This window comes from Talpa occidentalis, unplaced genomic scaffold (assembly GCF_014898055.3).
Source record: "Talpa occidentalis isolate TD23 unplaced genomic scaffold, MPIMG_talOcc4v2.1 talOcc4.4, whole genome shotgun sequence".
In the NCBI taxonomy this organism is placed as follows: Eukaryota; Metazoa; Chordata; class Mammalia; order Eulipotyphla; family Talpidae; genus Talpa; species Talpa occidentalis.
The window spans coordinates 7,169,066-7,192,302 of NW_023604295.1; the positions used below are offsets into that span (position 1 = coordinate 7,169,066).

General features: G+C 48.7%; 1 protein-coding gene across 1 annotated transcript; it reads right to left on the reverse strand.

The window, feature by feature from the left end:
* Window positions 1-2,027: 2,027 nt before the first annotated feature.
* Window positions 2,028-22,453, reverse strand: IL10RB (interleukin 10 receptor subunit beta). Its single transcript, XM_037525018.2, has 7 exons — window positions 22,382-22,453; window positions 20,168-20,288; window positions 15,784-15,944; window positions 12,840-13,006; window positions 8,137-8,284; window positions 6,179-6,336; window positions 2,028-2,669 (listed from the first exon to the last, which is right to left on the reverse strand). The coding sequence occupies exons 1-7, from the start codon at window positions 22,428-22,430 to the stop codon at window positions 2,472-2,474; spliced, it is 1,002 nt and encodes a 333-aa protein (XP_037380915.1). The 5' UTR covers window positions 22,431-22,453; the 3' UTR covers window positions 2,028-2,471.
* Between the last annotated feature and the right edge of the window lie 784 nt (window positions 22,454-23,237).

Here is a 23,237-nt window from a genome sequence, read left to right on the forward strand (position 1 = left end):
AAGCAGACAATAGACTTTGTGCTTCTCCAGTAGTAGAGTCCGGGGTTGCTCTGTGGCCTCTGGTTCCACCCCAACATCATACAATTTGGGCCTCTTCCCCAGCAGGAAGGGGAGCAGCTTTTGACCCAGGGGGGGTCTATGTCTTTTTCATCCTTCTTTTGCCACTCCCCCATGTCTGTCTTTCTTGGCTTTGAGACCTTTAGTCCCCCCAGCCTCCAGGTAGTCAAGCCCGGGTTTCTACCATTCCCTGCCCCAGCCCCTGAGGTGGGAGGTGCTGGCGCTGTTAGGAAATAGGCTGAGCCCTAGAGTTTTCGGCGACCTACACCATCTCCATACACTCAGTGATGCAGCTGCAAACGTTAGACATGGACTCTGGCTGACATAAGCAGAAAAGGAGCTTCTCAACATCAAAGTGGGGAGCTCTCAGAATCTCAGGAAGAGTGGGGGGAACCATGAGGAGGGACAGACAAGAACGATGTCAAATCAGACCCAGTCTGGTGTGGATGTCACGGCTGCTGGTGCCACGGCTCCCTGGTGGCCGGACACATGTCCTGCTGTCACCCTGCTTCTAAGTCAAAGCTGGGTTGGGGCATTTTGACTCCCTAGAATGGGGGAGGGGTTCATAGTTGCTGGGTGGAGATTCCTGACATAGAAGGGGTTTCAGGCGAAGGCGCAGGAAGGATGCCCCCGTCCATGGCAGGGGTGGAGTGGTGAATGGGGGAGCTCCTTTTCCTTTCTCCAAAACCTCATGTAGCCACCTCCTGCAGCACTGGACATGCCTCCTGCAGGGAGGAGAGCTTCACTGGGGAAGAGAATCAGATTTCTCATGACAGGAGCCCAGGCCAGAGTCCAGCTTTGGGGGGAAGGGGAGAACTGAGAACTGGAAACAGGGTGAGCACCTCCCCAGAATGTCAGTGGAAGTAATTAAAAGATACCGACCTAGAAGATGAAAGCAAGGAAGGCCAGTCATCTTTTCCCCATATTGTATCATTTAAAAAACATCAAATTCTTTCAAAAAGCTGCTTTTTCATCTTGGGGGAACATCAATGAATCTGCTTTCTTGGGTGATCTGCCAAGAGGAAGGGGCGTTTTTTATGGACCTAAGTTTGCAGCGTGAAAGTCGGGAGATCACGTCACTGCTGAGAAGAGCTACGTTTATTGAGTCGCTACTATGCTACTATACTGACATGGGCATCTTTAGTGGGGGTCTCACTGGTCCCTCGGTCTTTTCTCCTCAAGTACAAGAGGAGGAAACACGGGTCATAGGTTAATTCACAGCAAGGAGCCCTTCTATTCTTCGAAGCTTCCTAGACAGAGACTGTCAGGGAGAGGCTGTGGCCAAGGAGCTGGGTTCAGACCATTGCACTCCTCACCCTGTGCCCGGGCTCAGAATGCGTGTTCTGCTTGTCCCCAGCATCCCCCCACCCCAGCACTAGAAGATACCCCAAGGACACACCTTCCGATAGCAATGTGGGGGAGACACCAGGATAGCACACGTGACTGAAAACTAAGGCCTCCATACTGCTGACCTTGACCAACAGGGGCCGAGGGCCGCCCCCCACAGAACAGCCAAAAATCCAAGCATAATTAATATCCACAGGCTACACACCCTCAGGTTCGACGACTCACGATAGAGGCTGGCTGGATCAGGAATGCTCATCCGTGGGCAGAAAAACACCCACACGTGAGTGACTGTCGCAGGTCCTGTGATATAGCCTCCTAAGGTCCTGGGGTGGGTGTGCGGGTGGCCTGGGCTCGAGCCTCGTGTGTGATGGAAGCCCCCTGCTGGTTAGAGATGCCACCCACCGATCTGGGGGGTCTGCCTCTCTTTTGGGTCTTTCCTTGCCCTCTGCACGGGGCCAGCTGGGCCTGCCAGACACGGGAGGCCCATGCAACCAGCACCATCTCAGGAGGACAGTGGGTGGGGTCTGAGGAACTCCCGTGAATGGACATCAAAAGCAGCAGAGAGAGGCCTCATTCAATATCTGACGACAAATGTGTCTCACCAACGCACAGATTAAATAGAGAATAAATTTTAATGGAGCACCAGTGCTATATAAAAGATACAGTAGAAAAATGAACCCAGCTGCAGCGTCCCTGAGAATCCAGAAAGGTGGGCTCCGAACAGCCATCGGCCCCACTGAGCTGAGGCTGTTTTGCAGACCTCGGCAGTCGGCAGGATGTTACAGCCTCCAGTGTCGGTCCTCCTGTCTTAAATATTTCCATTTCTCCCAGTTAAAACTTGCTCCTTATATGAGTGCATCTAAGAGGCTGAGTTCAGTCAGTTGTCAACAGTTTTTTAAACCATTGAGGCCTGTATAAAGCAGCAACTTCCCAAGCTGGAGTGTTTTTGCCAAGTGAGCCTTTAAAATCTACCTCTTTGGCTGTTTTGATGTTGTCCTGGCGTTTTAAGAGTCCCAGATACAGGGCCTGCTCAGGTGGTCTCAGTACGTCTGTGGGTCTGGTTGCCCTCAGAGGTCGACGTGAGTTGGGGGTTGCTCTGGGTGCTGGGGTGTGTCTCCTCCTGACACCAGCTCAGAGGAGCCAGGGTTCTGCTTGCTGCTTTCAGAGACCTCTGCAATCACACTCAGTTTGTCAAAATCTTCATTTTCGTCAGAGAGCGGGAAGGTGAAAAACAGAAGGGGGCTGTTCTGAGGGTGGCTGAGAAACTGCAGGAGAAACAAAAAAAGGTAGTTAATTATCAATTTTCCCTATTTCTTTTTCTGGGTTTATAAAGATTTTATATAGAGCTCCTAGCTGGAAAACACTTGTTTTGAAAAATGCAACAAGAACAGGATGATAGTTCCTCAAAAAATGAAAAACAACATATGATCCAGCAGTTTTATTTCTGGGTGTATCCTCAGAAGAGCCGGCTGCACTGGAGTCAGTGTTTCCCAGCAGCCAATGGGGAAACACCCCAAGGGCACACTGGCGCTTGAGTGGACAAACAAGTGTGGTGTATTGTCGGGTGTTTTTTAACGATGGTGGTCGCCATAGGCTGCACCATAAGGTCTCGGTGTGCTGCACCATGCAGATTTGTGGAATTACACTCAGTGTTGTGTGCACAATGAAACTGTCTAATGATGCATGTCTCAGAACCCATCCCTGTTGTAAAGTGAGGCCTGACTGGATACATACAGTGGAATACTATTCAACCATGAAAAATAATGAAGTACCCAACTCTTGGAACAGTGAAGGTGTAAATGTTTCCAGAAATATCTGCTGGTTTGATAGTCTCCATTTTTTATCCTCCTAGGCCTGCCAATCCTCTTAATCTTCAGGTTAAAAGAGATAAGCACTCTTTAAAGTTTTGCATTTTTAACTGCTCTCCCCTAGTTTTACTCCTAAGTTCCATCTCTAATGGTTCAGTCTGCTCTCCTCTTTTTTTTTTAAAGAGGCATGTTCTATTTATTTATTTATTTATTTGTTTGTTTGTTTGTTTTGTTTATACATGCACTGGGTACAGTCAGAAGCGTGGGAGGGTGAGAGAATTCACCAGAGCCAGAGCGGGGAGCAGAGCAGGCAGAAGGACCGAAGGACACTGCTGAGGGGAGCAGCGGGCGGCAGGAGAGGTCTGCGCACCATGCGGGACCCTCCTCCGGTGGCCGGGGAGCAGCCGGGGAACGAACCAGCGCTGCAGAGGCTGCGGGCAGCTTCGCAACCCAGCGCTCAACCGCTGCGCCACCAGGGAGGCCCCAGTCTGCTCTCCTCTTAATGTGATCTCCACACAGCCCTTTGATAATGATGGGTGTCAGGGGCGCCCTCCATCTTGAGCTGCTGATTGATGAAAGGGAAGGGCAAGAGGATTGTGTCCAGATATATGCTGGGCAGAGGAGGAGCTTGGGAAGGAGGGATGTCTCCCAATTCTCCAATTCAGAGGATTTGTAAGAAGACACTAGAAGCTCTCCTCTGTTCCTGGGGAACAGAGAGATAATAAAAGAAGTGGTGCTAAATCTGAAGAACGCAAACCGTAGGCTGGTCTCCTAGCTGGACACACAGAAACTGGTGTCTGGCTCAATCAATCAGTGCTGGGTAAACCTCCCTATTGCTTTTTCAACTAAAAGTCGCCACCCCCAAATCTCCATACAGTCAAAAGTATCCCTGGGCCATGTTAATAGATTCTCTGGTGTGTCAAACTGGGTCACTGTGATGTGAGGACCTGATCTGCTCAGTTTCCTGGTGCTTCCTGAGCCTTCCCCTGGTCTCATTTCTCAGTGATGGTAGGACCAGCTCTACAGAGACGTCTGCCAAGGCTCTGGAGCACTGGGCTCATCCCCACAGGCCCCTCTACTGTGCTCTGATTTGGCCTGGAAGGAAGCACATTGGCCCATCTGTCTTTTCCTGGCTGGTCTCTGATGGCAAAGTCAGAAGCAAAATTAGCTGGTAAATAGCTTTGTTTCCTCTTGTTTCTCCATTTACAAAACACCTTTGCCCAGAGCCAAGAACCATCTTTTGTTCCTCCTGCTGAAATATAACTTCTGGAAGATTCTTGGTTCCTTCTGGGCAGCTGTTTCACTGCATGGTTAGAAGCTTCTAGTCTCTCTGAAAGCCTTGCTGATGCCCACATGTCCCACCTCCTATCCATGTAGCCCTTCATGGGGGTGGGGGTGGAGGTGGGGTTGTGGGGGCTGCCCAGCTTCCAGGAACACCGGCTCTGAGATGGCTCACAGCCAATTCCCTGTCCTGGACCTGCGGAGGGAGCTGCCTCTGCCAAAAGGATGCGCAGAGATGTTCAGGGGCCCCATGCAGCAGGGCATGCCGGGACATCCTCTCCTAAGTAAAGGCCTAATGATGGATTCTCACCCCTCCCATCAAGGAGCACGTCCCACACCTGGAACATGATGCCACTGTGTTTACAGGGTGACAGAGAAGGTCGGGTGAGCATGGCCCGGACACACCGCCTGCTGGCTGATGCTGGTGTGTGAGGGCTGGCACTGTCTCCCCATGACAGCATGCTCACTGACCCCAAGAACAGGAGGGCTGTGTGTCTTGGTAGGTCTGCAGTGGGAAAAGACGGGATGGAGCTTGTGACAAGGCCAAGATGGGACTCGCCCTCGCGAGTGACTGTTGTTCTGGGGCCAGACCCTGCCACCTGCTGCAGGGAATTAGCCCCTAATGGAAAAACAGCTCCTGCAGCCCGGTGGGGGGCTGACTGGGCAAGACATCAAGTGATGGTCACCCAGGAGTGAACATCCTGAGACCTGTCAGACCCTCTCGGATGGGATCAGAGGGTGCAGGTGCAGCGGCCTCCACACCACCCCTCTGGCCACTGCATGTCTCACACCACAACCTCAAGGGCAGCCTTCAAAGTGGCTGCACCATCTCCCATTCTCACTAACTGTGCTCCTCTCTCTGTCCCATTTACTCCAGAATTTGCATCCACGCAGATTGTCTCCATCCACGAAGACTCCAGAGTTGTCTTCTGGTGGTAAAATGTCCTTCTCCCAGGGAGGCCCTCAGCTGAGGGAGCTGCTGCACCCCCTTGTGGGAGAGCCCTGCCCAGCCCATGGTTAATCTGGGGTTCAAAATGCCTCAGCTTGGTCCTCTTTTCAGAGCCCTGCGGGAATGGCTGAGGTCACGGATGTGAGTGCCTTACGGCTCAGCCTCTCTCCCCCTCCCTGCTGCTCTTCCTCCCTCAGAGGTTGCTCCCCAGGGGTCTCCCCAGAAAGCCTTTTGAAGGTGAATCTCCATCTCAGCATCATTTCCTGGCAAGTGAGACCAAAGACAGTTTCTTTTAGGGCCGGGCATGTTTCTCCTTTAAGTGTTAGTACAGACCCAGAATTTCATTTCTTAAGGCCTCCGAGTCTTTCAGTCTCCATCCAGGTACTTTCTTCTTTCTAAACCTTTTGAAAATAGTTTTCCTAAAGTGTAGGACACAAAGTCCTGACTGCAGATAACCTCAGACTGAGCGCGCCTGTATCCCAGCCTCTTCCCTCTACCTGCTGCTCCCCGCTGTGACCAGCCTTCCTTTCTCATCTTGTCCGCTCTGAGCGCAGCCTTTTCTCTTCCTGTCCCAGACTATCTCTTTTGTTCTCTGCAGACTTCAGGTTTTAGACCAGGAGGCTGGGGAAAGGGCTTCTGGAACAAACCTGCTGCGCTGTTACTTAGGCGCCGACTTAGAAGGAAATGCTGATCACTTGGGATTTCACAGCCATCTTGGCTCCGTCCTATTACCTACCTCTTTCAGGTGCTGAGGAAGAGTGTTCCTGGGGGAGAAGGTGTACTTGGTCTTCTTGTAAATGCACCACAGCAGGGCGAAGCAGCCGAACAGCAGGAAGGCCACACACACCGAGACCGCGAGGACCACAAGGCCGATGATCCAGGAGGCGAGTGTCTCTGCGGGGAAGGCGGGGGTTTCATTCCTGTCACATCTGGATTGGCCCAGGCAACCCAAGCACTATTTTCACCCTCACAACCCAATGCAATCCCCCCAAACAGGGCCACCTCCTTGGAGGACCCATGGAGGGAGCTGTGTAAGGATCCAGAGGTTTCCAGCAGGCTTAACCACTTTCCCACCTTCTTCCAAGTCTGGGTTCTGTCACGCTTGCTGATGCGCACAACAGGAACAGCAAGCAGGAGCTCTGCTCTGCCTGGTCTACCTGAGGGTAACAGGGCCTTCCTGATCTGGATAAACCTCTTCTGCTTTGAAGCAGTAAGTGGGGCTTGCTTGGGACCCAGATCCTCGAAGAAACCCACAACTGCTCTCTGTACTGAGAACTGCAAAAGCTCTCAGCAGGGATGACTGCACCCCAACCCCCCGCTCTCAGATCCGTGACTTTAGTAACTGTGCAGTGCAGAGTCTAGGCCCCTGTTTTGCAGATGTGGCTGAGACACAGGGCAGCTCAGAGCTGATCCCATGTCCCATGTGATGTCACAGGGGAAGGACGGGACACGGGGGTGACCGGGGAAGGCAGATAAGGTAGGCATCCTTCCTTGGCCTGAGCTGGCTGAGCTTCTCGACGTCTTTAAATAAAAAGGCCTGCTGTTTGTGCGCAGACATGGAGGCCATGGGCATGGCTCGTAAGCAGTGCAATGCAGCTGTGTGTTCAGGAATCCCAGGCCCTAGGGCAACGGCCCTCCTGGCCTTTCCTCCTCGCTGTGTTCCGTTTTTTTCTTTCTTTTACTTTTAAAGAAAAAAGTCCATGTGGTTTACATCTTATGAGAAGGGCCATTGAAGTGCCAGCACCATATTTCACAAGGTACCCTAAAGTAAGTAGTGCCTGCTGAGGTGAACGTCTTGTAACATGTCCCTGGTCTGGCAGGCAGGGAGCAAAGTTGTCTGCACGGATTTAAAGGCAGCACAGCCTCTGCCCTGTTCTGAAGCAGAAATGCAAAAGTTCTCTGCCTGTGGCTAAAACAGCCTTTCAAGCCCCACTAGTGACTCAGGAGCTGGTTCAAGGAGATTAACCCTGGACACCCAGCCCTCCACAGTGCGGTCTTCAGAACTCAGGGAAGAGATTCACAGGCAGTGTCGGAATCTCTTGAGGCAAAAGTTGTTTAGTTGTTTAGGAAGCCACCCTCTCACCCGCCAACAATAATTACATTCTCGCTGTCACTGACGCACTGCTCTACCTATATAAGCCAAACTCGGACTTGTGATGGTGGGAGCAGCCCTCACAGAAGCCAATCCGTCTAAATGCTTCCTGGGTTCGAATCCTCACTTTGATGAGCTAATAATAAACCCTCTGTCTAACTATTGTTGACATTTATTCTAGTTAATACTGAGGAAAGTGAGAGCATTCCAAACTTTTCCTTCTCATCTTGTACCTGAAGGGACTGGAAACATGGAACCAGGGACAGAAAGGTTTCCAGGGCATGTGACAGGCTTGACCTCTGCTAGGTGGTGTTGGGAGGACGGATGAGACTTGCTTCCGGGTGCCCAAGAGGACAGAGTGAGCACAGAGGGTGGGCCAAGGCTTCTGGGACATTGGACACTTCCATGAATGCCTCTGGTCTAAGGGGGAGCCAGCTGCCTGGGAAGGGAGTGCCTTCCGGCCCAGCAGGCAGCAGCCGGGCTGATGGGGGCCTGAAGACTAAACTGGGTGTGGATGTCTAAACAGCTGCCCAATCCTGCCGCTTAGCAGGAGTCTAGAAGGATGTCAAGTGCTGGGAGGAGGCAGGCGCCAGAGGACTCACTGTCTTCCGCTGTCTCCTTACACACAGGCTCGCTCCATTCCCCAGTTTTGTTCCAATCAGGAATAAGCACTTGAGCCCGCACACAGTAGGCTGTCCACGGCTCCAGACCTTTGAGGATCTCGGAGTCATAGTGACAGTTAACGGAAACCTGGGAAAGAAGACAAAAACAAGACAATGCTCAGCAGTGAAGGAACTTAGACCAAACTTAGACCACCTCCCACAGTTATAATCTTTAATTTAGGCTCAAAATAGGAAACTGAACGAAGCAGCTGCTTCTCCCAGCTCATTTTGGGGGACCCTGAGACTATTTTAAGGGACCGGCAAGGATGGCAGTCCTGACCAACCACCTCATTTCCTGAATTCTCTTTATTTATTTATTTATTTTTTAAATAATAAATTTTATTTTTATATTCCCCATACAATTGCAACCCCCCCATTCTGATCCCAATCCCTCCCCTCCCGCCCCCCACCCCCCCAAAAGTGTCTCTGTTTCATAGTTTTTTGTTGATTCTGATTTTCACTTTCTTATAGTTATTCATTTTCCTGGTCCCTTATTTAAGTTTTCTAGATTCCTGCTATGAGTGAGACCATCCGGTATTTTTCTTTTTCTTTTTGGCTTATTTCACTGAGCATGATCCCTTCCAGCTCCATCCATGTTGCTGCAAATTGCATGTGTTTATCTTTTCTGAATGCTGAGTAATATTCTATGGTGTATATGGACCACATCTTCTTGATCCAGTCATCTATTTTTGGGCATTTGGGTTGTTTCCAAAGCTTAGCTATTGTAAACAGTGCTGCTATAAACATAGGGGTGCAGGTGCTCTTTGGAATTGATATTTCTGTGTCCTTTGGGTAAATACCTAGGAGTGGAATTGCTGGATCCTATGGAAGCTCTATGTTTAGTAGGTCCAGAAATCTCCACACAGCTCTCCATAGTGGTTGGACCAGTTTGCACTCCCACCAACAGTGCAGAAGAGTTCCTTTTTCTCCACATCCTCACCAACATTTGTTGTTGCTAGGTTTTTAAGACTATGCATTGGAGCAAAGAAAGTTTGTTCAATAAATGGTGCTGGGAAAACTGGGTCGCTACATGCAAAAGAATGAAGCTTGACCACTACCTCACACCATACACAAAAATCAACTCAAAATGGATTAAAGAACTAGACGTAAGACCTGAAACCATAAAATACATAGAAGGAAATATAGGCGAAACACTACGTGATTTGCACATCAAAGACATCTTTACAGACACATCACCCAAAGCAGTGATAGTGAAGGCAAAGATCAACAGCTGGGACTACATCAAATTAAAGAGCTTCTGCACAGCAAAAGAGACAATAACAAAAACAAAGGGAAACCCCACCAACTGGGAGAACATTTTTGCACACAACACTAATGATAAAGGACTGATCACAAAAATCTGCAAAGAGCTGATGAGACTCAACAACAACAAAGAAAATAATCCAGTCAAAAAATGGGCAGAAGAGCTAAAAAGAAACTTCTCTGAAGAGGAAATGCAAATGGCCAACAGACATATGAAAAAATGTTCAACATCACTTGTAATCAGGGAAATGCAAATCAAAACTACCATGAGATACCATCTTACACCAGTGAGAATGGCACATATTAAAAATCCTGAATTCTCTTTAGATGACATCAAACCCACCCCACTTCCTCTTTCAACAAGGTAGACCGAAGATATGGTGCCCCCCAGTGGTCCCCAGTTCCTATGTTGATGCCTTACCTCAGTGCCTTAGAAAGTGGCCTTAGTTGAACACAGGGTCTTTACGGGGGTAATCAAATTAAAATGAGGTGGTTGGGGAGAGCTCTAATCCAGCGTAACTTGTGTCCTTACAAGGGGAATTTTGGACACAGGCAAGCAGGGAGGATGAGGGAAGACATGGGGGTGATGCTTCTCCAAGCTAAGGAACCAAAGATGGCCGGCAAAGCCCAGAAGCAAGGGGAGAGGCCTGTGGACCTCTTGGACCTCCCCCTCCAGAACCTTGAGAGTCCATTTCTGCTGAAGCTGCCCGTGGGGGGACGCTGTTACCGCAGCACTGGCAGGGGACGCAGTGCCCATCAACAGCGAGTGCAGTGTGATTTTCTTTTTAAGTGTGTGCTGCCCGGGCTGCCAGGGCTCTCCTCTGAATGACTTCTCCACTCCCGTAGCTGGCTGACCTCCTCCGACAGCCCCGGCCTCGAGGGGGCACCACAGCCTGCCTCTGGGCCCCCCCACCCCGCCCCACTCATTTTAATTAATTTGAATATAAGCTGTCATAATATATTCTGAATTTGAGAAACCAAAAGAGTTTCTGGCAAAATAAAAGGAATTAAAAGAGCAAACACTGCCTGTGTTGCTATCATGGTTATAATTTCCTTATCGAAGGGCCTGTCACATGAGCTGGAATGTCAACAGAAAGCGAGCAAACCTTTTCTTACTTCAGTAACTGTTTATTTTCTTTTGGGCTTAGGGTTGTTGATAGCTTGGCCACATTTCTCTTTGTATGAGATGCTAAGCTCATTGAAGGTAAGCTGGATTATACTAAATGAAAACATGAAGAGTTTGGTCTAAGTTCTAACAGAAAAAAAATCCCTCCCAAAGTCCTGGCTTTCATTTCTAAAACCCCAATGCCTCTCAAGCCTTGTTATTCTTGGAAGACTAGAGAAAATGCTATTTTTTCAAAGACTGAATCCAGAGGCTGATCCATGGGTGGGAGGCAGCGAGGAGGGCAGCCAGACAAGAAGGGCCAGCACAGATGCCCTCCAATGGATATTTTCTAGACTTCATTCACTTCTGGGCAACCTCTAGTTTTAGCTTCACTGTCTCCTACCAGGAAGAAACAGGATTTTCAAACGACTTTTATGCTGTTAGTTTAGGGACCCGATAAGGCAGCCTTTCAGAAATGTTTGCATTTTAAAAAGGAGCCTCTGTCTTCATCCATCAGGGCTGCTGGAACAGAATACCACAGATGGTGCGTGTCACAGTTCTGGAGGCTGGGTAAGCCCAAGGGCCGAGCTAATTTGGTAGATCTGGTGTCTGGTGAGAGACCTGTCTGGGGTCTCATTTCTGAGGGTGCTAATCCCACTCATGAGGGCTCCACCCTCATGACCTCATCAACTCCTGTTGCCCCCCACCACCTCCTTATACCATCACACTGGGAGTTAGGTTTCCACATATGAATTTTGGGGACACAAACATTCATTGAGTAGATCATAAACTGGCAAAGGGGACCATGCAGGCATGAGGAAGGAAGGAACCAGGTTGCAGGCAGCCTTTCTGGCTCTTAGTACGAGTCATCTAAGGCTCCAAAGGCTGAAGAGAGAGGACAAAAGTACAACCAGATGCTTGTGCCATGGGCATCTTCTAGATAAGAAGCTAAAGATAAGCTGATTTTCACATTCAATGTTTGGTGCAGGAGGCACTCAGGCATTGATCGACTCAGTTCCAGCACACTGCTGATACTGCCAGGGGTTCAATCCTGACCCTCTGATACATGACCATGAAACTCACTATTTGTATTGTGTTTTATGTTTACATTTCCTGGGCTCTTACTGTAAGCAAAATTGTGCTTACAGATGTCAAGTCAGCAGATCTCCTCCCTCATTTAATGGAACATTTTTTTGGGGGAAATCAATTTGCAATTTTGGGGGGTTATGCAAAATGTATGTGTGTGCGTGTGTGTGTATATATATATATATATATATATATATAAAAATTTAATTCATCATCTCTAAGACAACATACATGAGTGACCCCTTCTTTCTAAAGTCTTGAGAATGAAGGAATGAAACCCACATTTAGCACAGAGGGGATAACATAAGTAAGCTACACACCATAAATGTAAGTCAGTTTAGGGCACCAGTGGTGCTCATATTACATGCACTAAGTATAAGAATAAACTTGACCAAGAGTGAATGAAAAGAGCTTTAACATGTCTACAGAAGGGGGAGGGCACCTCATGTGTAAATCACATATACTGTTCAGGACAAGTTCATTGTCTTAACATTATGTCTTTAAATTCCTACTGCTGTTACTATATAGGCTATTACCCGCAATCTATGAATGAAGTAGGTTAGTATGCCTGCTTGGCAGACATGAGAAGCTGTGGTCAAGAACGTGACATAGTCCCACAGTGGCTGGGGCATCCTTCCAACCCAGCCTTCCCACACCCGGCTCATGTTTTTAAAGGAACTGACCTTGAAGAGGAGGTGGGGAATGGGGAAAGTGGGACCAGACAGGTAAATTGTGACACTTCATCCAGCGTCCAAGGGGAGCTATTGACTGTGGACGTGTCTATTCTGTGGTGTGTGGACATGGCGGTCGATGCAGGAACCATGAGCTGATCACCTGACTCAGTGGAGTCCTAGTTCCCTGGCCTGCTGCTGAGTCAGTTCTGCTTCTCCTGTGACTTCCCCTCAGGGAGGGCAGGGCTCTGACGGGAATCCCAGCCCAGCAGTCTGCACCATACAGTTCCCATGGGGCCTGGGAAGCGTAAACTAGAGGTACCAGACTCCACACAGACTGGGAAGCTGGAGGTGCTCAAAGGACCAGGCCTTGAATCCTCTACACTGGAAGGTGCTGCCACCTTGGCAGACCCGGACTGGTGGCCTCCTGGCCACCTTTCTGTGGTCATGGCTTCAGGCCAACACTAGCAAAGATCAGGGAGTCTATGTCTAAAATGCATATGATTTGCCAAGCTTACCTTTTCATCAGAGCCGTTTTTCCAATATTGCACATTGTAAATCCATAAATTATAAATATCCCTCATGGTCCATGCTTCAGGTTCATTATCAATTTTGGGGGAAAAGAGGCGCACATGCAAAGAATTAGCAAGTGCATCTACGTGCATTCCAGGAGGTCCAACAATGGCTAAGCATGAGAACAAAGCAAATGACAATCAAAAAAACATATTTTAAGTATGCTGATATTTATTTACCTAACTGCACAAGCAATTGGTCTATTTGAGTACTCTGCTCTTGGATACACCATTGCTATGACAACCATTGCTATCACACTGATTATGGGCAGGAAGGATAGCTGGGGGTTTTATTTCTTAAAACCTGATAACCTTTGTCTTTATTAATTAGGTTTAGTCCATTTATATTTATTGTGTTTTCTGATATATATGGGATCATTCCAACTACATTATTTGTGTAATTTTGGGGAGAGGGGCTTGTCTCCTTTCTTTCTGTTGGGTGAATTTATTTATTTCCTTTTTGGATTAGAAGCAATAAAGCAGATTCTTTTTTCTTAGTGTTTAAAATATATAATTAACCATACATATTTTCCAACAAGGTGGGAAACTGTTCCCCCTTGAATGTTCTTTGACTGGAAATTCATGTCACTCGCCCCTTCACTTCATGTAGGTGTTGGTTCAAATGCCACCTCTTCAGAGCGTTGCATCTTTCCACCCTATGTAAATGAGTTCCCATCACTTCCTGCCCTGCTACCTTGCTTTATTTCCTTAAGAACCACAGTCATTATCTGTCATATCATAAGCAATGTATTTGTTTATCTGTGACCTTCCCCATTAGGATGCATGCTCCATAGGGGAGGGATTCTAGTATACAGCCAGCACTAAGATGTGCTTGGCACAGAGCAGGTGCCCAATAATGGCTGTAGAAAGAATAGTAACTGTCTTGGAGCAACCACACTGGGTGCTGTTTCTTTTTGGGGGTTGCTAGAACGCTTCTGGCATTCTACCCCATTTCTAATCTGCTGGTGGTTGAAGACTGGATAAGGAAGCTTATTAGCTATTTTTCCAAAGCAACTTTAAATAAGTTCCACATGACATCTTGAAACACTTTATCACTAAAAGAGACAAACTTCAAAAGGCAAATATCCAACTTGTAGACTAGTTGTGGGAAAACAAATCTGTGGCATTTGTCAGCTAGTAAATAGCCACTGTAGGGAATTGCAGCTAAGAGCAGGGAACCAGGACCCTGGTTCTGAACCCTTACTGTTTGATCTTAGACAAACTGCTTAACCCCTTTTTTTTTACTAGTTTTTTTTTTTTAAAGATTTATTTATTTATGCAAGAACTGGGGTATAGGCCAAATGTGTAGGAGGGTGAGAGGATTCACCAGAGGCAGAGTGGGGAACAGAACAGGCAGATGGACAAAATACACTGCTGAGGGGAGCAGTGGGCAAGACAGGAGAAGTTTGCTGTGCCATGTGGATTGCTCTGTGGCTGGTGGGGATCGAACCGGCACTGCAGAGGCTGCGGAAAGCCTTGCAGCGCTGGGCTCAACCCACTGCGCCACCAGGGAGGCCCTGCTTAACCCTTTTGGATCTCTTTCTAAAGGAAACTTCCAAAGATGGGCCGGAAACTAGGATTTGGAAAGAGTTAGAAAATAGGATTTGGAAAGAGGTAGGCCAGGGAGCAACCACAGAAGCAGACACCTGTGCTATGCTTGGAGCCTTAACTATCGTTAAGTTGTATTTTTTAATGCACACTTTTTCCCCCAGTTGTTATAAAGATACTTTTAGAAAATATAACAATAATTTCTGACTCTAGAAATAAGAGTTTAAAAAATTATTTTTGCTTGAATCCTAAGAGACAGAATTGGGAAGGGGCAGAAGGGCTGCATTTTTTTTTTTAAAAAAAGATTTATTTATTTATGCATACAAGAACTGGTGTACAGGCCAGAGGTGTGGGAGGTGAGAGGATTCACCACACAGAGTGGGGAGCAGAACAGGTGTACTGACTGAAATACATTGCTGAGGGCAGCAGCAGGGGAGACAGGAGAGGTCTCCTTTGCCATGTGGGTTAACTCCCTGGCTGGGGATCAAACTCATGCTGCAGTGACTGTGGATAGCTTGATAGCATTGCGTTTTTAACCCCTGCGCCAGCAGGGAGGCCCAGGGCTGCATTTCTAGCTGCATTCCTGACCTGGAAGGGTGAAACTGTGGGAGCTATGGGGGTCTCGAGCAGGGGAGGGTACAAAGACAATCCTAATGCTCCAGCTATTCCTTGGAGGCACACTTGAGCTTCCTTAGTGAAGCTTTGTAACCCTTTATCCTCTTGACCCTCTCAATGGCTATGTGGCTGCTTAATTCACTTTCAGTTCCTGGTGTCTCAGTTATGTCTGTCTCATGACCTCTGGTGAGTCCCCATGACCATCCAGATCTAACCTGGGAACGTTCTTTTGGATGCTTACCACCCAGTCTGACGCAACGCATCTGCCATGAGCTATCTCCATTTCTCAGTTGTTTGTTCTGGGCAAGTTGGCTGTCTGCATCTGGTCTCTCTGTCTCCATGCTTGCCTAGACAAACCCTGACATTTCTGCCTACTGAGTCAGATTTCTTTGAATCACAATTTCAAACTGACTTCCTCCCAGAAAATGTATACATTAACCCTCCCAGTTTCTCTCATTAACAGCAATGCCCTCAACAAAGCATGAACATTAAGTGTGTATTTAATTATCTTCATGCCTATCCTTTCCTGCCTCTCCCCTAACTTCTTTAAAGTCACAGCCCTCTTTACTATATTTTCTAGTTTATTCCCTACTACATTCCTTAAGTGTCTTGTGTGAGACCATCCACTTGTGTGCGATTGCAAAATTATTGCTGACAGACCAACCCACGGGGAAAGCACCGAGGCAAGATGACAGCGTAACAAGGAAGTGGAAACGAAGAAGCTTACTTTCCTCTATGGGATGAAAGGTGATGTTCACCCAGTCTGAATGATCATCTGCGAATTCAGCCCTCACTCTCAAGGTGTGGTCGCCATACTTGGAAAGACTTGAGAAATCGCACGCCGTGATGTTAGTACTCTTGCATATGTCTTTGAACGACGTGGAAAAACTACAAAATTGGAAAGATAAAATTCATGAGTTCCAACTCCAGTCTCTCTGAGGCTGTTGGGTGCCTTAATTGTCCCCTGCTACCCAAGGAGAATGAGAGAAAGGTAAGGCAAGTCCTTCATCACTGATTTTCATGAGAGGTATGCATGATTTATGTTAGCATTTTCCAAACTGCTCCAAGGGGCCCAACTGATTCTTCAACTATCATAAAAGGTTTCAAAAACAACCTGTCCCAAGATCAAACAATTTGGGGAAAAAAAGTGAAATATAAACAAGTGTCTGTCTTCACAACAGAACTCAGAGGCGTACACATCCTAATAAGCACATGCTCCTCCCCACCCCCGAAAAAGGTGCTGAGTATTGAACACATTTGACCAGGAAACCTTCCTTTTCCGATTGTGTACTTCTGAAAGCAGTGGGACATGGTTTGTGAAATACTTATATACACAGATGAACCAAAATAAGTATATGACAACTTCAAGTCACATCCAAACAATGACTTTGGTTGCAGCTAGAAAAATGATAAAAACAATTCGTTGACCTTGTGTCCTGTTACCAACCACTGAAGGGGGCGGGGGTGGCAGGAACCAGAAGAGGAAAACATTTGACATTTGGGAGTACCTACTGGTGTACGGGAGTTCATGTCGGCCTCGGGAGGGGTTATTAGCCTAAGGAAGAACAGGATCAACTCCTGCTAAAAGTGAGGATTCTGTCCTCACTTCCCATATAGGGCCCAGTCTTTGCACAAAAGCCAATTTAGCTGCACTCACCGGTGACAATGAAGGTGATGGTGATAAATATAAAAACAGCCAACACTTAGCGCCAGGAAGGGTGCTAAGCTATATTTTGAATTTTCGCAACCCTAGGAGGACAAAACCAAAATTCTCCTATTTTCTGAGGCAGAGGGTAGGAAGCCCAAGGCCTTGTCCAACATTACTGAGTCTGGCTGACCTCAGAGTCTGCAACTTTACACACCATGCCTCACTGCATCCTTAGGATGCCCAGAAAAATCTCTGGACAAAAGGTGGTCAGGATAACTGGGATCATTCTCTTTTACAATCTGCTTTTTCACTTAATGTACCACAGTGTTTCATTGCTCAATCCAACCTTCCTGGCCACCTGGCATGCCAACATTTGGAAAATGCAGGGGTCGTGTTAATGAATGTGGGTTTTCTCATGTGACCCATTTGCTTCATTTAAACTCAGGCATCCATTGGCTGGAACACAGAGTATTTAAAAAGTTGCTTTGAAATTCCTTCTCTCTCACTAGGTCATGATGATTGGATTTGCAATACTATTCTCCCCATTACAATGTAGTTTACATCTACTTGTTCTAGATGTTTCCATATTAAAATCACCAATCCATTCCCAAAAGTGCCTCTCCCCTGGCTGCCCCTGCCCAGTGCTACATAACTGCACAGGCTGAATTCTAAACACTCCTTGCACAGACACAGAAGGGTAATCCGATTTTTCAGGATCAAATGTCTGTCCCAGAGACACAGCCAGGACATGTCCTGGGAATTTCCCCAGCACATGCCATGTTCCACCTGCTCTTTCATGCTAAGGGGACCTGGACCCCAGCCTCAAGCTTTGTGACACATTATGAACTCAAGAAATGTTCTGGGAAAGCCCTCCCTGCTCCAGCAGACAAGAGAGCAAAGCCACCTGCAGAGACTTGCAGTCTGAGGAGCAGCTGTATAACATCTGCTGCCTGCGGGTAAATTACATTTTTCAACCCCTACAAATGACCAAGTAGCAGGATAAGGAATATTCAAACCCAACCCTATGTCTCCTTGATGTCTCCAGAAAGGACGAAATTAAGCCCCAGCATTTGTTTTCCTCTGTGCAAAGAAAGTTCAACTTGTATCTAAGTCAAATAACTTAAGATCAGAAGCCACATTGCTCAGAATGATGATATTTTTGATGTTAGTGACTCACTGTTCCTACCTATACAAACTCAAGTCAAATTTGTGATGGCTGGAATATAGTTCCCACAGACTCAAATCTGTCAAACTGCTTCCCTGGTTCAAGTCCTTACCTTGACTATCTAATAAATTTGTTGTCTATCACGGAAACTTCTTGAAGTTAACCCAGGGAAGTCACTGGGAACTCTCATCTAAAATAATAATGCCCCCAAACAATACCTCTACACAATGGGCAAGAGGTGATGAACGGAGTAAGAAGTAAGTTACAGGGAGAGAGACAGATAGCAAGGATAGCAAGGAAAGTTATTAAATATCACAGTGAAATCTCTAGAACTCTGAAGGCTGAGTGGAGAAAGCACAGAGATGAAATTATAAATTTCCATCAGTGCTGGAAAATATACCACAGGAATGGCGCGCAGACCTCTCCTGCCGCCCGCTGCTCCCCTCAGCAGTGTACTTCGCTCCTTCTGCCTGCTCTGCTCCCCGCTCTGGCTCTGGTGAATTCTCTCACCCTCCCGTGCTTCTGACTGTACCCAGTGCTTGCATAAATAAATAAAAAATAAATAAATAAATCTTAAAAAAAAAAAAAAATATACCACAGGAAAAAACAAGTCACAGAATGACCCATCCTAAGTCGCTGGGAAAATAGACAAACTAGAATATGGACTATAGATTAGACTAAATTATTATGTCAATGTTAACTTTTCCAATCTTGATTAAATGTACTAACTACAGTGTTGTAAAAGGTTATTCTTGCTCTTATGAACTACACAATGAACTATAAAGGGCAAAAGTCACAATGCATGGGAGGAGGGACAAAAGGTGGCTGTTAGAAATCGGTGAATCTGGATACAGGTGTTAACTTAAAAGTTCAGGAGGCCATTAAAAAAGAAAAAGAACATTATTTTGTATCAAAGAGTTATAATTCAGGGAGCACAGATTCAGGGAGAAACAGTGTCCCAAGGGGTAACAGAAGTCAGGGATTTTTTTATAGGAAAGTGGTCAGGCAAGAATCACAAGGTGAAATGGTCAGGTGGAGGTGACCCAAAGTAAAAGGAGGGACGATCCACTTTCCTCAGTTCTTTCAAACAGGACATTCTCATTCTTGTTGGCTTCTTGGAATGTTGGTCATTTGGCCAGGTGAGTGGTTGGGCCCAGTTTCAAAAGGACAGCAACATTTTTTTCTACAGTGGCTTTATTGGGTTCCTTTTAAAATGATTCCAGTGATATCAAATTTTCACATAGGCTACTGGGAAGTTCTTTGTACTGTTCTTGAAATTTTGAAATATTCTGTTGGCTTACAATCGTTTGGAACTCCAAAATTAAAAAAAACACAAAGACTATCTTATTTGATCTTTCTACTTCTCTCTTTTGGCAGTCCTCGATATGTCTGTAAAATGAAGGCTGGATGAGTCATGTGGACCCATGGGATCGGGCCCAATCTCCTTCCAGCACCCTGAAGAGCTTCCTTTGCTTGTTTCTGAGTCACACTGGATGCAGGTGTGTTGGTTCATCAGCCTTTGGCTTCCAGTTGCTGGGTGCACCTGGCATAAAGGCTTGTCATGTGCAGTCTGGCTGGGGTGTACAGTGCCAGGCTGCCAAGGGAGGGCTGGAGCAGGTAAAAGTGACAGGCAAGGCAAGTACAGGGAATGGGGCACAGCACTGAGATGATGATGTTGGGTGACACTCTTCCTTCACAAGCCTCCACTCTTTTCAAAGAAGAGAGATTTGAACAGCCAGTAGCTGTTTAGAATGGAGCTACAGGGTAACTGAGAATCCAGCATGCAAATCATCTGCACACAGCATGAGGGTAGGGGGAGTGAGGGGGTCGGGGAGGGATGCTGTTCTATTGAGGGGGCAGGGGTAAGATAGCAAGGTCTGCTTTGCATACTTCAGTTTTCTTCAATAGCCTCTACCGGTAAATAGTGGACTCTAGCAATGCCATCCTAATAAGTAGAGATGGTATCAGTAGCATTTTTCTCTTAAAAAACATCAATTATGACAAAGCCCATCCAGTCACATGGCAGTAAGTTGCCACCGTGGCCCCTGACATCCATCTCCTCATGATAAAATGTCTGTGTCTACCAGCAGCCCCATGATCATTACATGAAACACTACAAGAAAAAGTAAGAATCTTGTCTGCTTTCAGAGAACAGAGCTCTCTCAGATAGAAAGAAAAAGGCCCAGAGGGAGAATCCCTTTGGCGTCTGTGGTCATGCTGACTGTCACTGGACTGTCTGGTGACTCACCCAGGGCCCCTATCCTGTGTTGCCATCCTGCCCACGGAGCCCAAACCCACCTTTGGAACTGAACCGTGAAAGTCAGATTCCCGTTGGGTGAAGGTGATTCCCACTGCAGAATGTTCTTGAAATTAACTGAATTCACTCTGATGTTTTTGGGAGGTGGCACCATTCCCAGTGCTGTAAAAATAAAGGAAAAAGGTTTGCAATTTATTTTTTGAAAAGGTTGCTCAGGGCCTCCCCGGTGGGGAGCGGGTTGAGCATGTCACCGGGAAGCTGTCCGCAGCCTCTGCAGCACGGGTTCGATTCCTGGCCTGCCAGGGAGAAACCCACATGGTGCAGCAGACCTCTCCTGTCTCGCCCGCTGCTCTCCTCAGCAATATCTTCAGTCCATCTGCCTGTTCTGCTCCCTGCTCTTTCTGGTGAATTCTCTCACCCTCCCGCACCTCTAACCTGTACCCCAGTTCTTGTATAAATCAATCAATCTTTAAAAAAAAAAACAGAACTACCTATTATTAAAAAAAAAAGTTGCCCAAGGAAATGGCTGTATCAAGCAAGGGGTCTCCTTTGTCAAATGGGCACATGGGGGAGGGAGACACACACCTTAGAAACATGTGTTGAGGGACCGGGATATTATCTGAAGAACCACAAGAAGAAATTGCTGGGGCGTGGGTAGAGACTGAGAGGGGGGGTGGGGATCGAGAAGAGTGACCTGGGTTTGGGTGGTGGTAGAAAGGTGCGAGGGGCTGGGTAATGGATTTTAGATCAATTTCCAGAGGTATAAATGCTAGACTTCCTGATATATTTGGTATGGAGAAGCAGAAGTTAATAGCCAGCCTGGCTTAAGAACTGATGTCCTTATTGGGGCTGGGAAACAAAGAAATCAAAGGCCTCATTTTAGCTGCATTAGATATGAAATACTGAAGGAGATGCAAGCAGGAAAGTTAGAGACAGCTGGATTGAGCCCGGAGCCTAGGAAACAGAATTACCCCGGAGATAACATAAAATTTTTAAGCCTTTAAATAGAAAATGGCAAACATACACAGAAGTATCCAGAAGAGTATATAATAAACCAGCACTTGCCCATTACCCATGGAGTGTGAACAGAGACATAAACTGGGGAGTGTGGGCCACAGCTGGTATTTAATACCAGGGTTTGCTGAGCTACCCCAGTGGGAGAGCGTAGGGAAGCAGACCAGCCGCCTGGGGGAGCATTTGGCTGTAGAAAGATCTGGTAGTGGTGGAAGATCCCAGGTGCACACAGCTGCAGAGGGAGGAGCAAAGCCAGAGAGTGGAATGAAAGACCAGGGATGAGTCCATGCCTACAGGGGGAAAGGGAGGCGGAAGTCATGGTGTTAACTTTGAACCTGGAAAGGCAATTTCGATTAGTTTTCACTGCATTTAGAACTCAAGCCAAATGCAACAAAGCAAACAACGAACAATTATAAACAATTATAAACCAGAGATATCCTGCAGGGGAGGAGGAGGGAGAGGGATCAGAGGGAGCGAGGGAGGAGCACAGAGGCTGAGGTGATAGTGCACGGGTGCATGGGTGAAGGAAACTCTTTGGGGACTACACCTGAGGGGGTGGGGGGAAGCAAATATTGTTTAAAAATGAGCAGTGATGTAAAAAGTTAAAAAAAATGAAAAAAAAAAAAGTCAAGCCAGAAGAAAAAAACAAACTCAGAAGCTACAGAGTTGTGGAGTTGAGGGGCAGCATTCAGGTCTTGGGGTGCCCCACAGGAGGCTGCGGGAAAGTGAGGGTCCGTCCTCATGCGGAGGCGTCTCCCGAGAGGTCCGAGTGTAAGGAGAGCAGGGGGGTGCCCTGAGGTCGGGGGAGGCCTGAGGGGGCAGGTGGGAGGCCTCCATCGGACTCGGGTCTCCAGGGGGGTCTGATGACAGCAACGACAGGATGCTCTGGACCTTTCAGGAATTTTCAGAACCCGCGAGGGCGGGGAGAAGAGGGGTGAATATAAAGGGGTGACCCCCCCGGCGGGGTTTGTGATCCAGAAGGCCGGTCGTCCCTTAGTGGGTGGGGCTTCCTACTCATTCATGGGGCCGACGACAGCCAGTTAAAGCGTCTGCTTCTGCCTGACCCGCGCACTTGTCACTTTCAGAGCGATCCAACCGGGGTCCGTGGGATCCGACCAGGGGCCGCAGCCAGGGCCCCCGCCAGCCGCCCGGGTCCCCAGCGACCCTCGGGGCGGGATGCAGCGCGGCTGCACGTCCGGGTCCAAGCGCAGTAGCCCGCGGCCCCACCCGAGGCCCCTCACCTGACACCAGGAGGCAGCCGCCCAGCCAGGTCCGGAGGCTCCACGCCATGGCCGCGCCGGGAGAGGGGGAGGGCGGTGGGGGCGCCGCGGGCAGCCGCCGGGCTCACGTCCGGGCCCGCGACGGCCGTCCGGCCACTGCCCGCCGCTTCCGGGAGCGGCACGCCGCTGCCCCGCCCACGGCCGCTGCCCCGCCCACGGCCGCTGCCCCGCCCACGGCCGCTGCCCAGCCCCTGCCCAGGCGCAGCTCCGGCCTCTGGCCCCGCCCCTCACACTGCGCCCCGCCCCTGCCAGGCGCAGCTCCGGCCTCTGGCCCCGCCCCTCACTCTGCGCCCCGCCCCTGCCAGGGCCCCGCCCCAGACTCTGGCCCCGCCCCCACACTGCGCCCCGCCCCTGCCCAGGCGCAGCTCCGGCCTCTAGCCCCGCCCCTCACACTGCGCCCCGCCCCTGCCCAGGCGCAGCTCCGGCCTCTAGCCCCGCCCCTCACACTGCGCCCCGCCCCTGCCCAGGCGCCGCTCCGGCCTCTAGCCCCGCCCCTCACTCTGCGCCCCGCCCCCGCCCCGCCTCCTGCCCAGGCTCCGCGGTCCCCCGCTGGGGAAGCGGACCTCGCCCGGGTGGAAAGCCCCGGCGGTAAACAGGCTGCAAGACTGCGACTCGGAGCCCGGAGGGTAAAGCAAATGCGCGGACACACGTCCGCCTGGACGGTGCGCGCGGCGTGTCTTACCCCGCTCGGCAGCCCCTGCCCCCTCCCCCCCGCACCCCTCCGGCCGCCACCAGCCCCTCCCCGCGGGCGAGCTGGCTTGATGGCGCCCACGAGCAAACGCAGTGTGAGAGGGTCTTCGTGCCCCTTCTCCTCTCC

Bases quoted from the DNA above. Each gene is read 5' to 3' on its own strand.
- IL10RB (XM_037525018.2), bottom strand. From the start codon at position 22,430: ATGGCGTGGAGCCTCCGGACCTGGCTGGGCGGCTGCCTCCTGGTGTCA. The intron at 8,285-12,839 runs GTAAGCTTGGCA...CTTCTTTCCCAG, and splicing joins AAAACGGCTCTGATGAAAAG to GTTTCCGTTAACTGTCACTA. The intron at 2,670-6,178 runs GTAGGTAATAGG...TTTCTCCTGCAG, and splicing joins TTCCTCAGCACCTGAAAGAG to TTTCTCAGCCACCCTCAGAA.